Source organism: Notolabrus celidotus, chromosome 17, assembly GCF_009762535.1.
Source record: "Notolabrus celidotus isolate fNotCel1 chromosome 17, fNotCel1.pri, whole genome shotgun sequence".
Lineage (NCBI taxonomy): Eukaryota > Metazoa > Chordata > Actinopteri > Labriformes > Labridae > Notolabrus > Notolabrus celidotus.
Window position 1 is genome coordinate 22109464 of NC_048288.1, and position 20664 is coordinate 22130127.

At 38.8% G+C, this 20664-nt stretch overlaps 1 protein-coding gene and 1 long non-coding RNA gene across 4 annotated transcripts in view; one reads left to right on the forward strand and one right to left on the reverse strand.

Moving 5' to 3' along the window:
• Window positions 1-2563, forward strand: part of LOC117828853 — a 40010-nt gene extending 37447 nt beyond the window's left edge. For 2 of the 3 annotated variants that reach the window (XR_004634508.1, XR_004634507.1), the window contains exon 6: window positions 2297-2563. This is a non-coding gene — a long non-coding RNA (uncharacterized LOC117828853). The other variant, XR_004634509.1, reaches the window with a different exon arrangement.
• On the reverse strand, window positions 19-16765 carry mrc1a (mannose receptor, C type 1a). Its single transcript, XM_034706205.1, has 30 exons — window positions 16696-16765; window positions 16179-16580; window positions 14448-14621; window positions 14035-14190; window positions 13839-13952; window positions 13515-13655; window positions 13222-13407; window positions 12143-12300; window positions 11923-12039; window positions 11714-11829; window positions 10295-10443; window positions 8139-8338; window positions 7926-8041; window positions 7745-7823; window positions 7509-7653; window positions 7337-7375; window positions 5450-5613; window positions 5243-5307; window positions 4974-5074; window positions 4747-4886; window positions 3692-3800; window positions 2793-2965; window positions 2280-2385; window positions 1924-2156; window positions 1641-1806; window positions 1387-1539; window positions 1181-1297; window positions 863-1021; window positions 753-785; window positions 19-655 (listed from the first exon to the last, which is right to left on the reverse strand). The coding sequence occupies exons 1-30, from the start codon at window positions 16763-16765 to the stop codon at window positions 423-425; spliced, it is 4314 nt and encodes a 1437-aa protein (XP_034562096.1). The 3' UTR covers window positions 19-422.
• Window positions 16766-20664: the final 3899 nt, after the last annotated feature.

The window sequence follows — 20664 nt, forward strand, 5'->3', positions numbered from 1 at the left end:
TTTATTTTAATGGAACATCTATTTACAATTTTGTAAGCTGAAAAGGTTAATTAACAACCCTTGGAGAATGCTAAAAGAACCAATCCCATTAGGAAATCTTGTTATTAGCATTGATTCAACATTTCAACCTTCCTTGATTTTATCAATGGTTTCAAATAAGAATATGATTGGTAGTATTAAAATAGTTTGTACACATTTCTGAAATTAAATGATCATACTGAAGCTGTCAATGATTTTTCACAGAGATTTTCGGTTCGCTATTTCACTTTATTCAATGCCAGGGCTTGAGTGAATTATAATCTGAATGGAAAACCACTGTCAGTTTTTGTTAAGGTTTAGTTCCCAGTAAGGTTAGCCAAAAATAAAGCAGGAAACCAAGATAAAAGTCTCTAATCATGTGATTTCCACTGTTTCCATGTCTTCTATGCTTGTTCATTTTGCTCTATGTTGACCACCAGACCCTTGGTGTCTACAGGTGCTCGGATTGGATTGGCGAAGTATAATTTATTATCAAATGTGCCTTCTCCCAAGACAGGGGCGGGTATCCGTTTGCGGAAAAGTAGGAAGGCACCGAGTCCAACTATGGCTATTACAACTAGTACAACAGCCACGGTGATGCCTGCAGAGCCGTGTGAAGCTTCTTTAACGACATGAGCTTTGGAGGAAAAACAGAGAAAAACATTAACAGTGACATAACTCAATGTTTTAGAATTATACTGGTATATAAAGCTTACTTATATAAAACAACTTACCAACAGCTGGTGGCTTTTCTGTTGGGAGAATATCTGAAAAAAGAACAAATACTCCATGTAAGAAGCTAATAGATCACCCAAAGCTACATCACAGCTTAAAGATAACATACCTTTAGCCCTTTTGCAGATGTAACATCCACTTCTATAGCATCTTTTTGTATTCCACTGTCCACTTTCAGAGTTGATTTCCACACATAGATCAGACTGTGGCATCCCCTTTTTCCAGTTGGTGTAGTCCACAACACTGTTATCTATCCACTTCCACTCACCTTTATCAAATAACAAGAAGTAAAAGGCACAGATCAGTCTTTCAATTTTGGACAATATTGGGAATACAAAAGTATTTCATAAGTTTTCCGATCTTGTTTAAGCCTGAGACTGTTTGGATGCAAAGATTTTAAACAAAATGTTCTTAAGAATTCAATCACCTTCGTGAGTTTTGTAGAGGCCGATCCAGAAGGACTTGGCACTATCCTGTAGAAGGTGGACGTTTTGCTGTATGAACGTAGCCTCCTGACGGTCTTCAATACTGACCAGGGAAGAGTCTGATAAACACAGCCACATAAGAAAAACTCTCCAGATTGTATACACATATAGTTCATTATTTCATGGTGAACATCATCTTCATATTTACCCCTCTTCAGACATTCAACTGAGGCAGAGGCCCAACTTCCATCGTAATAGCTCAAGAAGGAGTAACAATGGCCTCTGAAAGGTATCCATTCTGTTTGCCGTTTTGATTCTGGACACTTGCCAGGTAGTTGTGGGGGCTCAGTTGGTGCTATGTCTACAAAGGAGACAGAACATGGCATTTATTAACATGCTTAGTGTTCATGTACTCTAAACAATATATTGCAGTAGAGCAAAAAAAAACAACAATTTACTGACCTGGTGACATCTTACAGATTGAATAGTAGGTACCGGTGCATGACCCAGTCTTCCATCTTCCATCCACATCAATATAAACACAAGCATAGTTGTTTTTAGGCTCGTCTATGCCCCATCTGGTGTACGACAGGAGCCAGTTATCGACCCACTTGTACCGCCCATTTGTCTGTGGAAATAATGAGTTGTTACATGAGTGGAAGTTTATTCAGACCTCAAAGTTCCCGGTAAAACTTTTGAAATCCTGTTTAAAATGTTGCCATACAGTAACAGGTAAGCCCTTTACCACGTTGCTGTTGAGGCCGATCCACACTGGCTCATTGTGCTTGGAAATCTGCAAGGTGATGTAAGCCTGGCTTATGGGGGTCAGGATACTGGCAAGATCGGCATCGTCTGCTTGGCACTGCCTCCGCGCCTCATCCCATTTCATCTTCTGGGCCACCAGTTTATACGAGTCGTTGCCAAGTTTGAAGAAAGCCTTTGGTTGCACAGTCGTGGGTGGTACTACAATCTGAGAATCTTAGTTGACAAGAAATATCAGTTGTCATTGACTGTGTCTCTGGTTGGCATTCACACCAGGCTTGATGAATAATCCAATCAGTGTAACTCATGTGATTGTAGCCTTGCTGAAATATTACTCACCAACATTTCTTTTGCAGATGAAGCCAAGTTTTGAGTAACACTCCTCAACTTTCCAGGATCCAATTATTTTTGGAGTGCTGCCCACCATTACCACACAGTCGAACACCTTACAGCCAGAGAAGGGGAGGCTTGTGTCAGTTCCTCTTTGTAGTACACATTTGAAATGACTCTACGATGATCTATGTAGACTTATTAGAGGATTTATTATTGTTTAACCACAAATAAATAGCTGATGACTGCTTGTTTTAAAAGTGAGAATTAAAAGGCCCAGGTAACAAATATAAGCTGTGCTGCAACAATTTGTATCTAACTTTTTAACTTTATCTATTATTTCAGTTTATTTACTTTTGATATTGTGCAGTTAAATCACTCTTTGAACACAAATATAAAAACCAGAAACTTCTAAAAGGCAGAAATAGAAAACCAGTGGTTTAATCTTGACAATACATTGTTTTTTCTTTGCCTTTAAATGGATCAAAGACGCTTTGAATATAGAATTTAAGTTCAAATAACCTCATCCATTGAATCATATCGTCCATCAGGTACTCTTGTAGGATGCCCTTTGGCCCAGTTTGTGTAAGATATGCCTTTCCCATCCGTCCACACAAAGTGCATCTCCCAGTTTACATCATTCATGCCGATCCATATATCTTCATTGTTTTTCAGCATCAGTGTAGTAAGGAATGCTAGAGAAGAAGAAACAAAAGCATTTTAATTAAAGGTGACATATTATGCTCTTTTCATCAAAATGTATTGGTCTAAGAGGTCCCCTAAACATGTCTTTAAAGTTTATTGCTCAAAAAAACACTTATAAATCAGATTTTGGCATGCCTGTAAACCCCTCTTTTTCAGCCCTGCTCAGAACAGGCTGTTTTCTGTCTGTGCTTTTAAATGAGAATGAGCTCTCTGACCACGCCCCCTCAGGAAGTGGATGTGCCCTCGGCTCTCCAGCACGTTGATCTAATGTTTACATGTTGGCTGAATATACACGGCTGCTCACAGACCCACGTTACTTCAACCCTCTGAATTTGATCCAGAATCTGATCCTGATGGAGAGGCGTCTATGGGCTGAACAAGCTCCAAGCTCTGACTTCCGTTACAGACCGGATGTCGTTGTGACGTATGAAAAACACTGAAAACTGAAACGGCTCGTTTCAGCACACATTTACAGAAAGGTGGATAAATCAGAACAGGGGCGGAATGGATTTTTTTTTCATTTTCAGGGTTTTTTTAGACATGCCAGGGAAACATATTTCAGGTAGAGAACCATTAAAAAGTCGATTTTACATGACATGTCGCCTTTAACTTTTTCTGTTGACATTTCAATTCATCAATTCACATTGCACACTTAACAGATAAACACAATGAAACAGGCTTACAAATATAAGCCACACATTGCTCTGATAGCTCACCTTGTTCTCCCTCATTTAAGATAGAAACCAGATTTCCCCCCTGGTTAAGGCAGTGCGCCCTCGCATCCTGCCAATTCTTCTTGTCATTCCCCGAAACTACTTTGTAGCACTACGTGAAACAAGATACATTTTTAGAACATCAAGTGGAGAGACTTTAGGCCATCTTAAGAGTACATTTAAAATGGGATCCTTAAACCTTTGTAGTGATGAAAGACATCTGCATAATGCACATTTTCGGCATGTATTTCAGTTAGGGGTGTGCCAAAATATCGATACTACAATATATTGCAAGATTTCGTCTTGCCATACGTTATCGATACACTGGCACCAAATATCGATATTTAAACAATTGACATACAGCCCTTCCACATGATGCCGCTTAGCATGAATAAGAGTGGGTGCTGCAGTAGAATACTCTTTGAAAGGAAATAAAAAGAAGAAGAAAAAGAAAATGGTGCAAACAGCAGAGAAAAACACGTGAAAGATGCACCGTCAAATCCTTTCAGCATCAAACTTAAAACACGCCATTTTCTTGCATTCTAGGGTCCTACAGCTGGCAAAGTGCCAATTTGCAAACTGCTCCAAAAACGAAGCAGTGAACTCTAAGTGACCCAGTAACATGCTGTCTGCGTATCGTTAGCATGGAGACAAGTCGTGGTATACACGTGCTGACCCGACCACGTGAAGGAATAACTGTTCAGGGGGCCACAAATAGGCCGGGGCGCCTATTGAGGGCCTTTGTCTTACACCATATGTGCAACAGACACTTTGTTTTACTTGGCTGTCGTTCATGTGAAATCGATTGACAATGTTTTGTAATTCATATGAAATGGATTCAGTGCAGTCAATACATTCTGAATTTCTTCAGTGACACAGATACCCTGATGTATCGTGGATAATATTTCTTGCAATATATCGATTATCGCAGAATCGCTGTATTGTGATAGTATCGTTATCATGGGCAAAATATCATGATAGTATCCTATCGCGAGGGACCTGGTGATACCCAGCCCTAATTTCAGTATTCTTCATTGTACACAGTTGAATATCATTACCTTCCCTCGGAAAGAGAGCCACTCTGGGGCGCATCCTCCCTTTGGAGGAGTTGTTGGGACCACTGTTGCATTAATAAAAGTACTGCTTCTTTGGCAAATAGAGGGCAGCTCCAAACCACAGTTAATATCATTCCAGTGTCCTGCGTGTGCAAAAATAAAAAGTTGTACTTTTTTTTTGTTCCTTGATATTATTGAAAGCGACATTGTACAGAGTGTGTTTGACTTACCCATGCTTTTGTAAATGGTCACGCAGTTTTCATCATTATTAGCAAAGTTGGGCTCATTCTTTTCCCATGCAGTGTATGTTACAGGTGTGTCGTCTACCCAGCTGGAAATGAAACAAAAGAACATAAAGAGCAAGAATCTAAGAAAATAAACACTTTATGACATCAGCATTATTTTTTCTTTCTTTATAAAATGGAGTAGATTATGATGGTGGCTAATGAAAAGAATGTAGTTTAGCTAATTAGCCCCTAAACATTATAGTTTGATTTACCTAAATGACTTATCCAAATTCACTGTCATGCCAATATAGTACTGATTGTAAGAGCCTTTGATTATCTGTGGGAACAGAGAGAGAAATTTGGTTTATATTTAAGAAAAAGTGTTTTAGTCTATTTGCCAACACAGTTGCTCAAAACATACATGTCATTTTAAACTTAAATGTGAAAGGTTTGGTTAGAAAATGCTCAGGACTTCTTGCCTTTTTCCAAAGGAACTTCCTCTCACTCTCTCCTGTGATGACCGCAAGATCGGCGAAGTTCTTTTTGCAGAAGGCTCTAGAATTTTCCATATCTTGTTCCTCTTCATTGATGAAATATTGTGTGTCATTGTATATAAGCCAGCCATCTGCTGTAGTGTTCCATACTGCAAAGAGAACATGTATGTTATCTCGGTATCAAGAGTCCACTATAATGTTCTGGTAGCTCTCCAAAGCAGATCTGACAACAACAAAATCAGCTTGTTAAAATGCACACAGCAGCAATGCCAATAATCTTGATATAAGATTATATCATATAAACACTATATGCCTCATTTTTACTTAGAAGCCAATAGGGCTGTATCACTGACTGTATCATTGACCGGGCAAAAAGCCTCTATCTCTTCCCACTGCAACATAGTGAAGCATTTGGTTCATGAAGCCATGCCCCCCCACTTCCGACATGTGTATACATTAACTAATACCTACACAATTATTTTGTAACAGATTACCCAGTAAAACTAAACTTTTCTGAAAGATGAACACCTGCACATATACAGAGTGACAAAAACTTGATGTGTACTTTAGTTTTCTTAGTTCGATGCATGTTGAATCTGTTAAGGAGGAGGCGGGCTTTATGACAGCCAGTCACCAGGGGAAACTCTACCATTTTGGCTCCACTTAAGGCAGTGTTGCCAACTTAGCGACTTTGTTGCTATATTTAGCGACTTTTCCGACCCCTCTAGCGACTCTTTTTCAAAAAAGCAACTAGCAACAAATCTAGTGTCTTTTTCTGGTGTTAATAGAAACTTTTTGAGACTGACGTGAAATAATGTATCGTTCTTACTCTCCTCAACGAGCAGTGGATGCTGCTGTGAGTTCCTCCGAGCTGCATTCAGAACAGGAGGCGTTCATCTGTATCCAGACGTAATCACGCATGTACAAAGACACTGCTGGCTGATCCCCCCGACTGTCTCTTTTTGGTCCATTTATATAGTTAATGTAGATTATATACAATAGACATCTTGAAAATGTTATGGTTGATTTTTTTTTTTAAATTATTTGGAATTTTTGTAGGCTCCCAAGTTTGGTTATAAACATATTTAGGGTGTTTTTGTAACCTCTTTTTGTGTCTCACTCAACGTTACACGTCTCTCTGACAGCGTCTATTACAATTCAGATTATGCAAATTAAGTGATGACGTCATTTAGCGACTTCTAGCTACTTTTAGGACAGCCAATAGCTACTTTCCTCACAGAGGAGTTGGCAGCCCTGACTTAAGGATAGCTGTTGTGTCTTCCTTGTTTCTGAATAGTCTATGGGCTGTGTAGGAGAAAGAATCTTGTGAAACGATTTTGTAAAAGAGGTGATTCAATTCACTATACTTAGATATACCTGTAAATATATTTAATTTGTATGCAGTAACAGTGGGATCAGGACTAACATTAGACCACTGCTTTTGTGTTTGCTTGGTCTGGGTGAAGGAATTAACATTAAAATATCAGCTGAAAGAAAAACTATCTGCAATAGCAAAGTGTGTCTGTTTTTTACACCCCTAGATGCCAATATCTGTTAAGAAGCACTAAAATACATCTGGGACAGGTGGACATACCATGTCATGCTTCCTACAAGAATACCAAAGAATGATTGAAATAGAAGTTTTGAGGTACGGGGGCGCTGGTGGCCTAGCGGTTTAAGTGGTCTACAGTCCCTGTCGCAGGGGTCACCGGTTCGATTCCCGGCCGGTCAACCATTGCCTGCATGTCTTCCCTCCACTCTCTACTCCCCACTGTCTCTCTTCAGCTGTCCTATCTAATAAAGGCAAAAAGGCCCAAAATATAACTTTAAAAAAAAAAGTTTTGAGGTAAACAAATGAGGGTCAGTGCTTACCTGTTTCTATTACAGCAGGCTCAGGTTTAGGAATCACACCTGGAAGTTCAAGAGTCACAGAGAAAATGTGTCTTATGCAGGGCAAAGCTTTGATTCACATCACATAGCTACTTTGGGCACATATGTAGCTCTTTATGAACTTCAGCCCAATTCTAAGGCAGGTGAGTGTTACCTTTTTTGATCTGGCATATCCAGTTATTGTAGCCCTCACAGTGTCGATCATTCCAGTACCGTCCATAGTAAGTGTAGACCTCTGCACAGTGTTCCATGTCATTGTGGTTGTTTGGTTCACCATAGCCCCAGTTCTCATGGCTGGACTAGCTCAAAAGATTTGGAAATAAAATGCAATTAGGTCAGGGTTGAAAGTTACTGTGAGAATAGCTTTTATGACAACTAAATACTACATACAGCTGAGCCATCACTCCAGACAAAACCTTGATTGGTACCCAGGCGAAAGCCTATCCAGGATGGGTCTGAAAAACGAATCCTTTATGACAATGGAAAATAAGAGTACCGATTACTGTTCAAATTATTGAGTAAAATAATGTCAATTCTGTGGTTAAGAAAAAAATAATTCATGCTAACATACGCAGTGCTACCCAGGTCCCTCTCACTGTGTATGCTCATCAGATGCCCTCCAATGGCCACGCAGAAGTCCTCCGCCTCTTGCCAAGTTTTCTTTAGGCTGTTTACCTTTTTGTAATGCTTTTTAAACAAACCAGAAAATGGTGTGAGTATCTTTTTCATGTTCTTAACAACACAAAACAATGATTTTGTGGATTAGTTTAGTTTATCTCCTTACTTTGATGCATACGTTCCTGTCGGGAACAGGGTTCCACCCGCTCTCACAGCTCAGGGCTGGGGTGGTAGGTGGAACTGTTGTCACCTGGACACCTTCTGCTGGTTTCTTACAGATATACTTCTCCTTGCTGCTGCAGCTGACAACATCCCATAATCCACCAAAAGATCCGGTTAACATGGCGACACATCCTTGATGTCTGCCTACAAGCAAGTAGACCAAAGAACATAGGTTATCACAGATTTTCTACTCACTTCAGCTTGATTCTCCTGTCACCCCCTACTGCAAGAATCTTGGCATCTCTTTTGAAAAAGACCTTAACTTCAACCAACATGTCAAAACCACAGTTCAGTCTTGTTTTTACCAGCTACGCAAAATCTCTCGGATCAGGCCCTTCCTTTCACATCATAACCTAGAAATTGTCCATGCATTCATCACTTCCCCATTAGATTATTCTAACTCACTCTACACCTGCTTAAGCAAACATAACCTTTCAAAACTCCAGTTAGTCCAAAATGCTGCTGCCAGACTCCTCACACACCAATAAAAGGGAGCACATCACACCAATTTTAGCCTCCCTGTGGGTTTCAGAATTGATTTTAAGATTTTAACACTCACTTTTAAAGCCATAAAAGGACTGGCCCCTGAGTACCTAAGAGAGTGTCTAAGGATGTATGTCCCCAACTGCTGCCTGAGATCCTCCGGCAGGTCCCTCTTGGAACTTCCTAGAGTGAAGTTAAAAACCAGAGGTGACCGGGTCTTTGCAGTCAGGGCCCTGTAACTCTGTAATGACCTGCCGGAGGAGATCATGCAAGCCACATCCTTGTCCTCTTTTAAATCTCTTTTAAAAACACACTTTTTTAAATGTGCTTTTACTCTCAACTCATCACTGACTTTTTAATTTCTGCATGTTTTTTATTATTGTATTTTACTTAAAGCTGCTGTGAGGAACTTTTGTTTTGTATCGGTTCTGGCGCACCCTTGTGGACAAAGTGATACCTCTTATCTCTTGTCCTTCATATGCAAAAGTAGTGTTTTCAACAAAAACCTCATCCTGTTGTCTTTTAACAGTCAACTTTATCAAGCAATGTGATTATTTTCCATGAAAACAGTTGGATAAAGGCTGTTTCTGAAGCGAGATGTCCATCATCTGGTCTGACACCTACCCCCTCAGGACGGTTTCAGGCATTAAAAATGACAACAGAGAAGGTGTCAGTGTTGCTGCTGATGGTCTTGGTTGCTATTGAAGGTCATGAAGAGGAATCCGTATCATCTTCAGTCTGTTTCTCAGCCAGTTCAAAACTCCTCACAGGGCCTTTAACTAATTTTAGCTCTCCTTACCTCTGTCATGTGCTTTTGTGTTTTCACTCGCTATGTCTTGCAGTCTGTAAAGCACTTTGTAAAAATGTTTTTAAAAGGTGCTATATAAATAAAATTTATTATCATTATTATTATTATTATTATTATTATTATTATTATTATTATTATTATTATCTGAATTCTAAGATGCAACACAAACTCAATTACTCTCTTTAATGAATACATAATGTGTTAAGACATTAATGATTAATTAGGTGATAGAATATTATGTACAACAATAATTGACACACACCCCACAGCGAATGTTATTCCATGCTGCATAATGGCACAGTGGTACCTAAAACTTAATGCTAACATCAGCCTGCTCAATTGCTTATACCTACAGTTTAGTTTCTTAGCTTGTTAGCATTTGCTTAGTGCTTCTGAACATAGACTGTGTTAAACTCACTTTGTCTGACACCTACCAGCGTGGGTTGTTACAAGCATTAAAATGTACTAAGTAGAAATGAGTAGTGTTGTTGCTGGTAGTCTCATTTGTTTTTGCAGCTCATATTGAGGCATTAGTTTTAATTTCAGCCTGTTTTGTTACCATCTAAAAATTCCTCACAGGAGCTTTAAGGGGGATATGAAAACAAATACTGAAATCAATTTTTCAATTCAGACACATAGATTGGACTGACTGACTATTCCTGCTTTAAGCAGAGATGTGCCGTTTACAGAAACATAAACAAACTAGAATATATATTTTATATATACACAAAGTTCAAACAACCTGCAATATCTGATGGTGTAAAAATGGTTTGGAGGCAATAATATACATCTAAAAAGGTGTTCTGTACCTGGCATGTCAATATTAAAATGAGTGAAAAGGACTTTTCTTCTGGTGGTCCACTTGAAAGTGTGTATGTCGTCCATGTTAGAGAGACCTGTCCAAAAATACTTCTCTGGTCTCATACCCACCAAACTGACCAAGACAGCGTTCTCATATCTGTGTTGAAATATAGAAGAACAAAGTGAGCAGTTGAAATGAAATGCTTTGACAAAATTGTTGCTGCTTTCTTTCCAATAAAGCTTTTGATTTGAATTAAATTGAATATTAACCCTCCTGTTATGTTGCAGGTCAAATTTACCCTTTGTAAAGTCTATTTTAGGCAATATATGCCTTCCAAACCAGCTAAATGCAGCATAAAAATCTGGGCAGCATGTGACAGAAGAGGTGTCCTGTTAATTTATCAACAACACTTCATAAAAACAAAAAATCAAGTTGTACAATAAAATAAACAAAAGTATGTAATGTAAAACTATTGTATTTATATTTAGGTCTTTCCAATGTACATTAAAACATTTTTTTTACATTCATTTTAATGAAAAACGAGTGAGTTATCCTCATTGAACCATGATCTGTGAGAAATAAAGAACACCAATGGACTAAATCTTGAATTAAATGGTTAGTAATGGAGATAAACTTTAGATTTTAAAAAACTGTTTATTGGGATTTTTTGGGGGTCTGACAATTTTTGATAATTGATTTTGCCCCGGGTCAAATTGACCCAGGAACATTATTGCTATTCCAGAGAAACAAACATAACTGGAGGGTTAAGAAAATAATTTTCAACCTTTTGGTCTTTAAATTTCCAGAACTGCTGCTGAGCAAGGGCCTTGACAGATTATAGTATTTATATGAATTAGACTATGAAGAAAAAGACTGGTGTAAGCTGACGAATGGATTGGTTTTAATTGGATTCAATAGAACGTCGTAGTGTTACCTGAGAAATAACTTAAGTTGAATTAAGCTTGTTGGGAAACTGAAAATGTAAGCTGTGATTTCTGAGAAGCTCATTCTGCGTAGGTAACACTGTATGAGGTGTTTTTGATGGCTATCATTGCATCAGTTTAGGTAGCTAAGAATTTGACATGAACCAATGAAAGACACAATTATTGTGTCACACTGGTCATGAAAATGACGTAAGCTGTTTTCAGGAGTATTGGGGCAAGATTTAAGGTTTTACAGGTTTGGGTTTATGTCATTGCTGGATATGGAGATGGTTGAGAAGCTACAACCATCTTCTTCAAAATTAAATCTTTTGCAGTTGCCATGAAGGTTCAGACAAGGTGGTTTGAACCGTCTCAAAAGACAGAAGTTAATCGTAACTCAACTCAACTTTTGCTTCAGTTCTTAAATAATTGAAATACAGATTTGTTGATCTTTATGTTTACTGCATGATAAATAAAAAAAGACTTCAAAATTAAAAACATACCTGTCAGCTATATCCACCAGAAAAGAGCCAGTCTCTGAGCATGCCCGCTTTGCCTCCTCAAAAGTTTTTGTCTCAGATCCTGCTTTGTAGCAATAAGAGCCATACCGTATAGAGCCCTTAAGATGAAAAACAAGTGTGCTGTAAATCTGGATATGGTCTGCTTTGTTGTATAAATGCACTCGTCATTTGAAGTCAATTACATCACTCACAAGTTTGCATCCCGGGTGAGCTAACTCGTGGAGACCCCCGCCTGGTGTTATTGAGGCCTTCATCTTACAGATGTAACCATGTGCCTTATCACACGTGTGGTCAGCCCACCTCCCGTCCTTCACAGGGCACATAATATAGCAGATGAGAACAGCACTTTTCTTTCATTCAACAAAAACATTTTACACACTAGGTTTGTACTTGGACAGCTATGGGTGTTACCTTTCCTCTAATAAGGACACAGTCTTCATGGTGATTGGTGGCATGAGATGGCTCACCGGTCTGCCACTGGGCGAAGGTAACATGGGAGCGATCTGACCATTCAAACAGCATCTGGTTCCTCTGGTCGTTGAGGCCAATCCAAAGCTCGTCTGTCGGCACTGGGGGTTTTAAAAACATGCAAAAGGTGTTATCAGGGAGTTTTGCTTCTCCGGCGTTTTGTGAAAATGACTTATTTTGTAGAAATCGATAAATGCATGACCTTCATTTATGGACATAAGTATAAAAGTATGTCAGGCAGGCCTTTAGCTTACTTTAGCACATTGACTGGAAACAGTGGGACGTACTTCACCTGGCCCTTTCAAAAGGCAATAAAATATACAAACTAGTGCTTGTAAAGCTCACAGATAAACACAGTATGTCTTATTAGTTTAAACTGCACATGAAGGTGAAAAAACAAGCCTTGGTTTGTTGTGTTTGGGATGTCTTTGCTGCAAACAGCAACTTCTTGGACTCAGTGGTGGAGCCAGACAGTTTTCACTTGGGTGGCCAAACTGGGGTACTGACTGTTGAAGGGATGGCCAGGCTTGGAAAACATTAGGGGCTTACCCCAAACCTAGGAGGGTTACCTCCAATAATCACTTCTACTTTAACTTCTTTTTATAAAATAATTTTAAAAATGTTACATTTTTGTAGATTTCTAACGTTGACATTAAAAATGTAACTCAACAGAGTGTCAACATTTAAATCTGCTGAACTCTTAATGGACTCAAAATGAAGATGACTATCCAAAGTAAAAAAATCAACAAAAATAATATTCAAATGCAAAGAAACTACTGTCTCTGCAGCTTGTTGAAACACAACAACACAATAGCTGATTTCATTATAAGTAATGCCTCTGACATGGCAAATAGCCAATCATGTTTTAGAATTTCAGGGTGGCCACAGGGGTGGTTTCAGTTTTCAGAAATGGCCACCCCTGGCCACCCCCTGGCTCCGCCACTGCTTGGACTCCCCAACCAGCAAAACCAAACAGTATTATATATCAAAGGAGTGAGCTTCAGAGCTTCGGAGGAACTCACAATATCCAGACTGAGATATCATGAAGCTCTGCTCTTCTATGTTGTGTACGCTGGCCAGGTCTCCTCCCATTTTGTGACATGCAGCCAACGCGTCCTTCCACATCAGTTTACTCCTCCTCTCCAGGTAGTAACAGTTACTCGAATATGGAACCCAGTTATTGGGGCAGAAGCTAGGCTGGTTCTTGTCTGTAAGTTAAACCAAAAACAGTAGAATAAATACTTGGTGGTATGTCTTTTTGCAGGGGAAGAATTACTCTAATACTAGATAATTTGGAAGTGTGTTGTCATTTTACTCGGGGGTGGAGGCAGACTTGTAGAGTTTCCTTTTCGACAAATGTAACCAAGTTTCTTGGAGCAGGCCAAGCTTTCCCATTTTGAGTCTCTCCCAGCGTTTAGGGTGGCACAGGAAAGCCCGGGCTCAGATGAGGGATGACCTATTTAAAACATCATAAGTTACAAGTTACATTTGTGATATCAGCTCTAACTGTTGTCACATGTTGAAGTCACAGCATTAAAGAAGCCTAATGTTCCTATCATGCAGCCACTCCTCTTAAGTGAAACCAAAGTATACAATAATATTCTGCTACTGTCACAGTATATAACTTGTCTTTACAAACCTGGAGCCCAGTTTAAATATCTAAATGGGTTTCCATTGCTCCACTGCCATCCACTCTCAAAATCCAAGCTGTTGAGTCCAATCCACAGAGTCGCTCCCAAATTACTCATCAGCCCTGTTTAAACCAACACAGTATACCTCAATGAAAGCTGAACACAGTTATATTGTGGAGAAGTGAAACAAAGCTGACACCATACCTGAAATGTATGACTGTTCGTGTAGTTCTACAATGCTGAGGAGGTCGGCTCCCTGCTGCTGGCAGCTCTTCCTGGCCTGATGCCAGGTCAACACTGATTGAGGGTTCCTCTGATACTGAACGCCTGTGACCGGGTCAGTGTCCCAGCCTAAGGATGCTGAATCGTTGGAGAGATACAACAAAAGATTCAAACAAAACTAGAGTAATCTCGGGTCATCTTGTTCTCTGTTTCCGTCTTTTCCTGCTCCAGTTTTAGAGCAGGGTCAAAGGAAAGGCATACTTTAATAAGAAGAGTAAAACCAGAACAGTGCTGTGTTGACAACTCATACGGGGAAGGGGTGGCGTTGATCTGCTGTTGAAGACATACCTCTGCACGGTTCATTAATGAAATGGTTCATCTTTTCCTGCGCTTACCTCGAGTGGGACAAAAGCCCCATTTCTTGTCTTTATTATAATCTCTCTCTGTTGCACACCACAGCCCCCCGTCTGCACGGCCGTCCTTTGTGCATTCGGCATACCAGTTCTCCAAGAACTTAAATGGAAACTGACAAGCTCCTCCAAAGGCATTGCCCCCTATTGTGAAAATCTCTGAGGAGACACAGTTCACAAAATTAGAAAGCACATTATTGTCTACCTTTTTAATACTTTCATCATGTCTTATACACTACTGTACACCATTAGAAATTGGCCTTGTTCAGAGATACCCAACCATCCAGATACTTTTGACTACACACCATTATACTGGTGGATGTTATACTCAATCAGTGGCAGGGTTTCCCATAGTGCATATTTCCCTGAAGCATGGTGAAGCTAGATTAGTTTGATTGCCCTCTACAGACACTCCTACTTTTAAATCGCATCATTTATGCTCTGGTCCAAACAGTCAGACTACAGTCTTGGGATTCAGTACAAAAAAAAAAATTGGGAGTCCAAAAGTTTTACAATGACCCCCAACTCTTAACCCTCATGTTATGTTAATGTCTCAGGGACAGCAATAATGTTCCTGGGTCAACTTGACCCAGGGCATTTTTAATGATCCAAAAATGTCAGAACCTCAAAATATCCCAATAAACATTTTTTAAATCTCATTATTGACTCCATTGAAATCAATATTTAGTGCATTGGTGTTCTTTAATTCTCACAGATCATGGTTCAATGAGGATAATTCACTAATTTTCATTAAAATTCATGCTACTTTTTTTTAATGTACATTGAAAAGCCCTAAATATAAATACAATAGTTTTACATGACATAGATTTTTGTTTATTTTATTTTACATATTGATGTACTTTTTTCATATTTTTTTTTAATGTAGTGATGTTGATAAATTAACCAGAGACACCTCTTCTGTCACATGCTGCCCAGATTTAGATGCTGTATTTTGCTGGTTTGGAAGATATATATTGCCTAAGATGGAAGGAACCTCTGACTACCACTAGCCTTTCATCCATTGTGACAATTAAAAATGCGAAATAACACTTTTAACAATTTGTTTTAGATTTTTGAACATTAAAATGGGTCGATTTGACCCGCAACATAACAGGAGGGTTAATCCTTTTGCGTGAGTGCTTGGCTTGAGGCACTCAGTCCTACGTATATAGCCTACCTAAGCCTACTTAAGAAATACATTTTAAAATAATTTTATTCCTTTAGAGTTCTTTCAGGGGAATTTTATGTCTTTTAAAAAAAAATTTGACTTCTTTATCTTGACTTGTGTGTTTTTAGGATCTACCTGTTTTATTTTGCTGCCCATGTAAAGCACTTTGTAACCTGGTTTTGAAAGGTGCTCTACAAATAAAATTATTATTATTATTACCTCATTTTGCTGTTTAAGGTAACTTTTTTGACTGCTGTATTACCCATAGTGACTGTAGCTGTGGAACATCATCAATTTAGGGGAACCAAATAGGTAACTAATATTTTACTACCCTAAAATCCAGATTGAAGCTATAAGACGCAAAAACTGACTACTTATCATTATAATTTGCTGTAATGATTTTTTCAGAAACCTATTTTTAACTCAAAAAGTACATCTTCAGTCCAACAATATGTTGCACAGAAAACTCTAAAGGAAGACTTTCTGAGAAAACCTTGCAACCTTTCTGGCTCAGTCAGTAAAAGTGGTTGCGTCCCCACAGCTCTTACCTTGAAACCCCTTCGAACAAAGGTCACCCCGTGTGCCAAATATCCTCCAGCGGCTCCAGAGCCCTGAACCCTTGTAGATCATTATGCTCCTCTCGTTTCGATTACCCCAGTTTAGGTGTAGGTCCTGGCCTTTGAGGCCAAAGAGGGTCTCATTCTTGCACTGCCAATGCTGAAGGTCATTATTCTCATCGCATTCAAAGAGAACCACCTTCACCCAGTCTTTAATCTCTGTAGCCCCAAGACAGAGCTTGAGGGACAAACTGAGGATCCGTGATTCAGAGGCCCAACGGAACTGCTGCTCTTTGGCATGAGGATTGCACTGGGCCACCGTTAATGAGGTGGCACTCTCCACTTTTATGCACTTGTTGTGGTTTTCATTGTAGATCAGGAAGGAGCCACTGTCTGGAGCAGAACAGAAGAGCTTCAAAAGCAATTCAAGGGTTACAAGTTCAAAATCATTTTTCATTCAGAAGCTTTTGCAGGTTGAGCAGAGAAATAATTTGACAGGGTTACGTACCTATGTCAGCAGTGATGCTGAAGATTTGCAGAAGACAGAGGACAACAGTAAGGTTTGAACAGGGTAACATTATCCTCAATGTGAAGTTAGCGCTCAGTAGTGGATGAGAGTTTTCCAGTCATGAGGGTCTGCTGTGTGTTAAGGTGTGTGACATAGAACAACGGTAACACAGAGACTTGGTGCTCTCCCCCCAAAGTCCCACTGATGGACATCCTGTCACATGGGTAACTAAGGTTGGTCCAGTGACAGCAATTTCTGTGAGCTTCTGTAGCATTTTTGGCTGGGGAATGCAGGAAATGGAAAAGCAAGCAATTTAATATCACTATTACACAACACCCTGAAAATCATCAATGAAAGCATCTCTGCCCCAACCTGACACTTTATTTCGGAGCTATTTTTACGAAATCAAAAGCACAGGCAGGACTGTGTGATGCATTTTAAGGAATAAGTTTATCCAAGTGGAGATTAATTGATGAGTATAAATAGGATTTTAGTTAGAGCTATTTCTGTATTTGGACAGTGAACCCAGAAAGCAGATGTCAGATTCAGCAAGACTGGCTCAGGTGTTGAAAGATTCAGGAGCCTCACGTCTCACGTCTGATCAGGAATGTGCCAGTTTTATATTTACTGCGCCAGAATAAATAAAGATTACATGAGGTTTGCAGCACTTTGCTGATGTGAAGTGTTTTCGTGGGATAGAAGCCCCCAGGAGGTCTGTGAGGCTGTGGGTTACGAGTGCAGAGATGATACAAGTCAGTAGAAAGAGAGGACAGGAGGAAATCCTGTTTCCTATTGGAGGAAGTGACTGGAGATCTGTCCAGTTTGGCTTTTTACTGCAAGGATCCCCAGTGCATAGATAAATGGGGCACAGGCAAGTTTGCCACTTACCTGTAGAAAGCCTTTATTTACACAATGCAGAGTAGTAGCTTCAAATTATAAATGAAATATGTTCTCTGCTGACTGATTTGTCTAGTCTCTGAGAATGAGTGCCATGAAGCTGCAGTTCTGCTTCTTTTTTGGGGTGCGTGGCCTGGACCAACATTGTTCTAGACTCAAATGGCGACCTTGCACTAAGTCCAAAGCCTGGTTCAAGAGTCTGCTTGAAAACTTTTGCTACATGGTCTTCACCATACAGAACTCTGCATTTTTTTGTATCCTCTTAACTGACTGTGAAAGTGCTTGGGTTTTATTTGTTTCCAGTTCCATCCTGCAGCTTCCTCGTCTTTCGTGTATTCCCTGATAGGTGCAGGAAGACGTCTGGGTTCCTGACCTCGACCTTTATTATGGGGCCCTGATAATGACTTCCATTCCATTTTTCAGCTTTTCCTAGTTTATATAATTTGATTCATCATTTTCATAGAAATTACAGATCAGTTCAGCATAAAAATAGTAAAACAAAACTTCTGAAAAACACACACCACTACCAGGAGAGTAGGCCAGGTGTTGCAAACTGCTTTGCTGAGAGGATTGAATCTTGAGGCATGAGACCACAAAGTTTACAGCCTAAATGTTAATCTCTAAAGATTAAGTAAAGGTAAATTCTGATTTGGCGATCCACATATTTTTGATAGTGGATACTCAATCATAACTAGGTTTAGTTTATTTAATAAGCTAATTGATCCTCTTACATTAGCTACATACTTCAAGCTGAGCTTTTGATGATGAATATAATGACAAATGTCAATTCAAGAGAATGTTGCATTATAGTACATGCGCACTTTAAAATAAACAGAGTTGCAGTAAGATAAAAACATTGTTTCCTCTTTATGATTTTTATCATGTGATTTTCTCCTGTGAAAAACATCTTAGCAAAAAAGTGTTGCCTAAGATTTTTGCAGGTCTCTCTCTGTCTCTCTCTCTGTCATTGTCATTGTTCCAGACCATGTATGATTGCGGGAAGGGATGTGCTGAGAATGTTTTGCCGAACATAGTCAGGAAAAGTTTTCCCCTGGGGGTAATTTGAAAGAAATGGGATGAATCTCTGAGAAAAGGAGTTTGAATAGAGGTCAAAAATATAGTCTGCATGCACTTTCAGCTCTCCTTACAAGATGAATTTGTGAAACTTAAGAACATATAACTGAATGGTTTCCTTTATTAATGTTACCAAAATATATGTTTCAGTAAACATACTCACACTTTTTTTTTCCTTCGGAGAATAAAACTTAGCAAAGAAAAAGCAAATGTAAACAACATGAAATTATGCTTTTTACACATTCACTGCACTTTTTGATAATAGAAAATAATCTGCCGTGAAATATCAAGTGACAGTAAAGGTACAATCTCAATGTGCCATACTTGGTGAGGATAAGGGGGAAAAGATGACATAAAGGTAAATAAAACATGAAACAACAATTGGACACATAATGTCATTCATGGGTAAAACATTGCTTTAAAGCTCCCTTTGGCCTGTGAAAAGTACCATCATGCATTTGTAAAAAATATCCCTTCAGTATGGCATTGACAAAGTCATAGTTTAGTTTGGTTGCACAAGCTGGTCATGATACAAATAAATAAAACAATGTGTAAAGTTTTTCCTCAGCTCTTTGCTAGATAGTCACTACTTGGTGTAACTAGAACCTAAAAATGTCTGAGTAAGTAATGTGCAAAACATTTGCTGAGAAACTTTGTCATACAAAAAATGATTGACTTAGTAAAAAAAGGTACTCACTGTGGCACCTGTAGAATAAAAAGTGTTGGGGCTACAAATGATTCAAAAAAACCATTGATTTATTATTAACGTCTAGTTTATTAAAAGAAAGTGGAAATGTGTTTTTAAAGGTAAAGTGTGTAGCTATTAGCTGCATTTAGCAGAACAGGTGGTAGGAATGAAATATGATATTCATAAATATGTTTAAATTAATGTTTTATCACCTGAATATAAAAATCTGCTTGTTTTGTTCGCTTAGAATAGGGTTGCAAAATTCCAGGAATTTTCGACATTAGAAACTTTCCATGGGAATAAACCAGGAATTTACTAAATTGAAGGTTGGCTCTAAATAGGGAACTTAAATATAGATGGGAAAATACATTTTAGCATAATCCTGACTAAAACAACCAAGTACAGTTGCAGATGTTTTTTTTATTTGCATGTTGAATGGGACTTTTTTTGGAGGGAGAGGGGCTCTTTTCATTTAACATTTATAATGGGACTTTGTTGGGATTTCATTTTTGTTAATTTTTGAATGGGTTGGGTCGGGGGGATGAGTAATATTTAACTCAACATTCATGTTTTTGTTCTTCAATGAAGTAATTGGTTGTTCAATAAAATATTTAACACTTGATAAAGTTCTTCTTACAAATAAATCTGTTTTAATTGTATTATTTCGGATGGATGTCTGCTTATAACAAAACATATTTATGCTTGGATATGATACCTTCCCATTAAATTACCCTCAATTCCCAGTTAAGTCCCAGTTCATTTCCATAAATTCCCATGGAAAGTTTCCAATTTAGAATATTTCCAAAATTCCCCAGCTTAACTTCCCATGGAAATTTACAGGAAATTTTCCACCCCTTTGCAACCCTAGCTTGGAATGAGCCGTCATATCTGCATAAGAAGCAGGTCTCCTGGTGAGGCCACCAACTTGCACCACCAAGTTTCTACAGAACGGACAAACTAGTAATGGCTATATATGTTTTTGTATTTATTGAGTGGCTGTCGGGGAAGCACTGGTTGGAAGATGAATAAGAAAGTGGTTGTTGTTACGCGCAAGAGAATTTGTACTGGTATACGTTCTTAAATAGGAAAAAACCCAACAAATGGAGGATCATGCATCACAGCAGCTTCTTGTCCTTGAAGGATACCGTCGCTTGTGGAGCTTCCCAAAGCAATCAAGGGAGCATTTCAATCTTCCCATTTCTACACACTGTACCTTTAACTTAAACAATTAGTACTTATAGGTAAGAATAGGCAGGAAAGATCTGGATAAAAGCCAAGCTGCCATCATTTGATCCAAGGTATTCAGCTTA

What these genes read in the sequence shown, in the direction of transcription:
- mrc1a (XM_034706205.1), bottom strand. Translation starts at nt 16,765, where the DNA reads ATGTTACCCTGTTCAAACCTTACTGTTGTCCTCTGTCTTCTGCAAATC. An exon ending in ACAGGAACGTATGCATCAAA is followed by an intron (nt 8,042 to 8,138) that starts GTAAGGAGATAA and finishes TTGTTTAAAAAG; the next exon opens with CATTACAAAAAGGTAAACAG. An exon ending in CATCTGCAAAAGAAATGTTG is followed by an intron (nt 2,157 to 2,279) that starts GTGAGTAATATT and finishes TTGTCAACTAAG; the next exon opens with ATTCTCAGATTGTAGTACCA.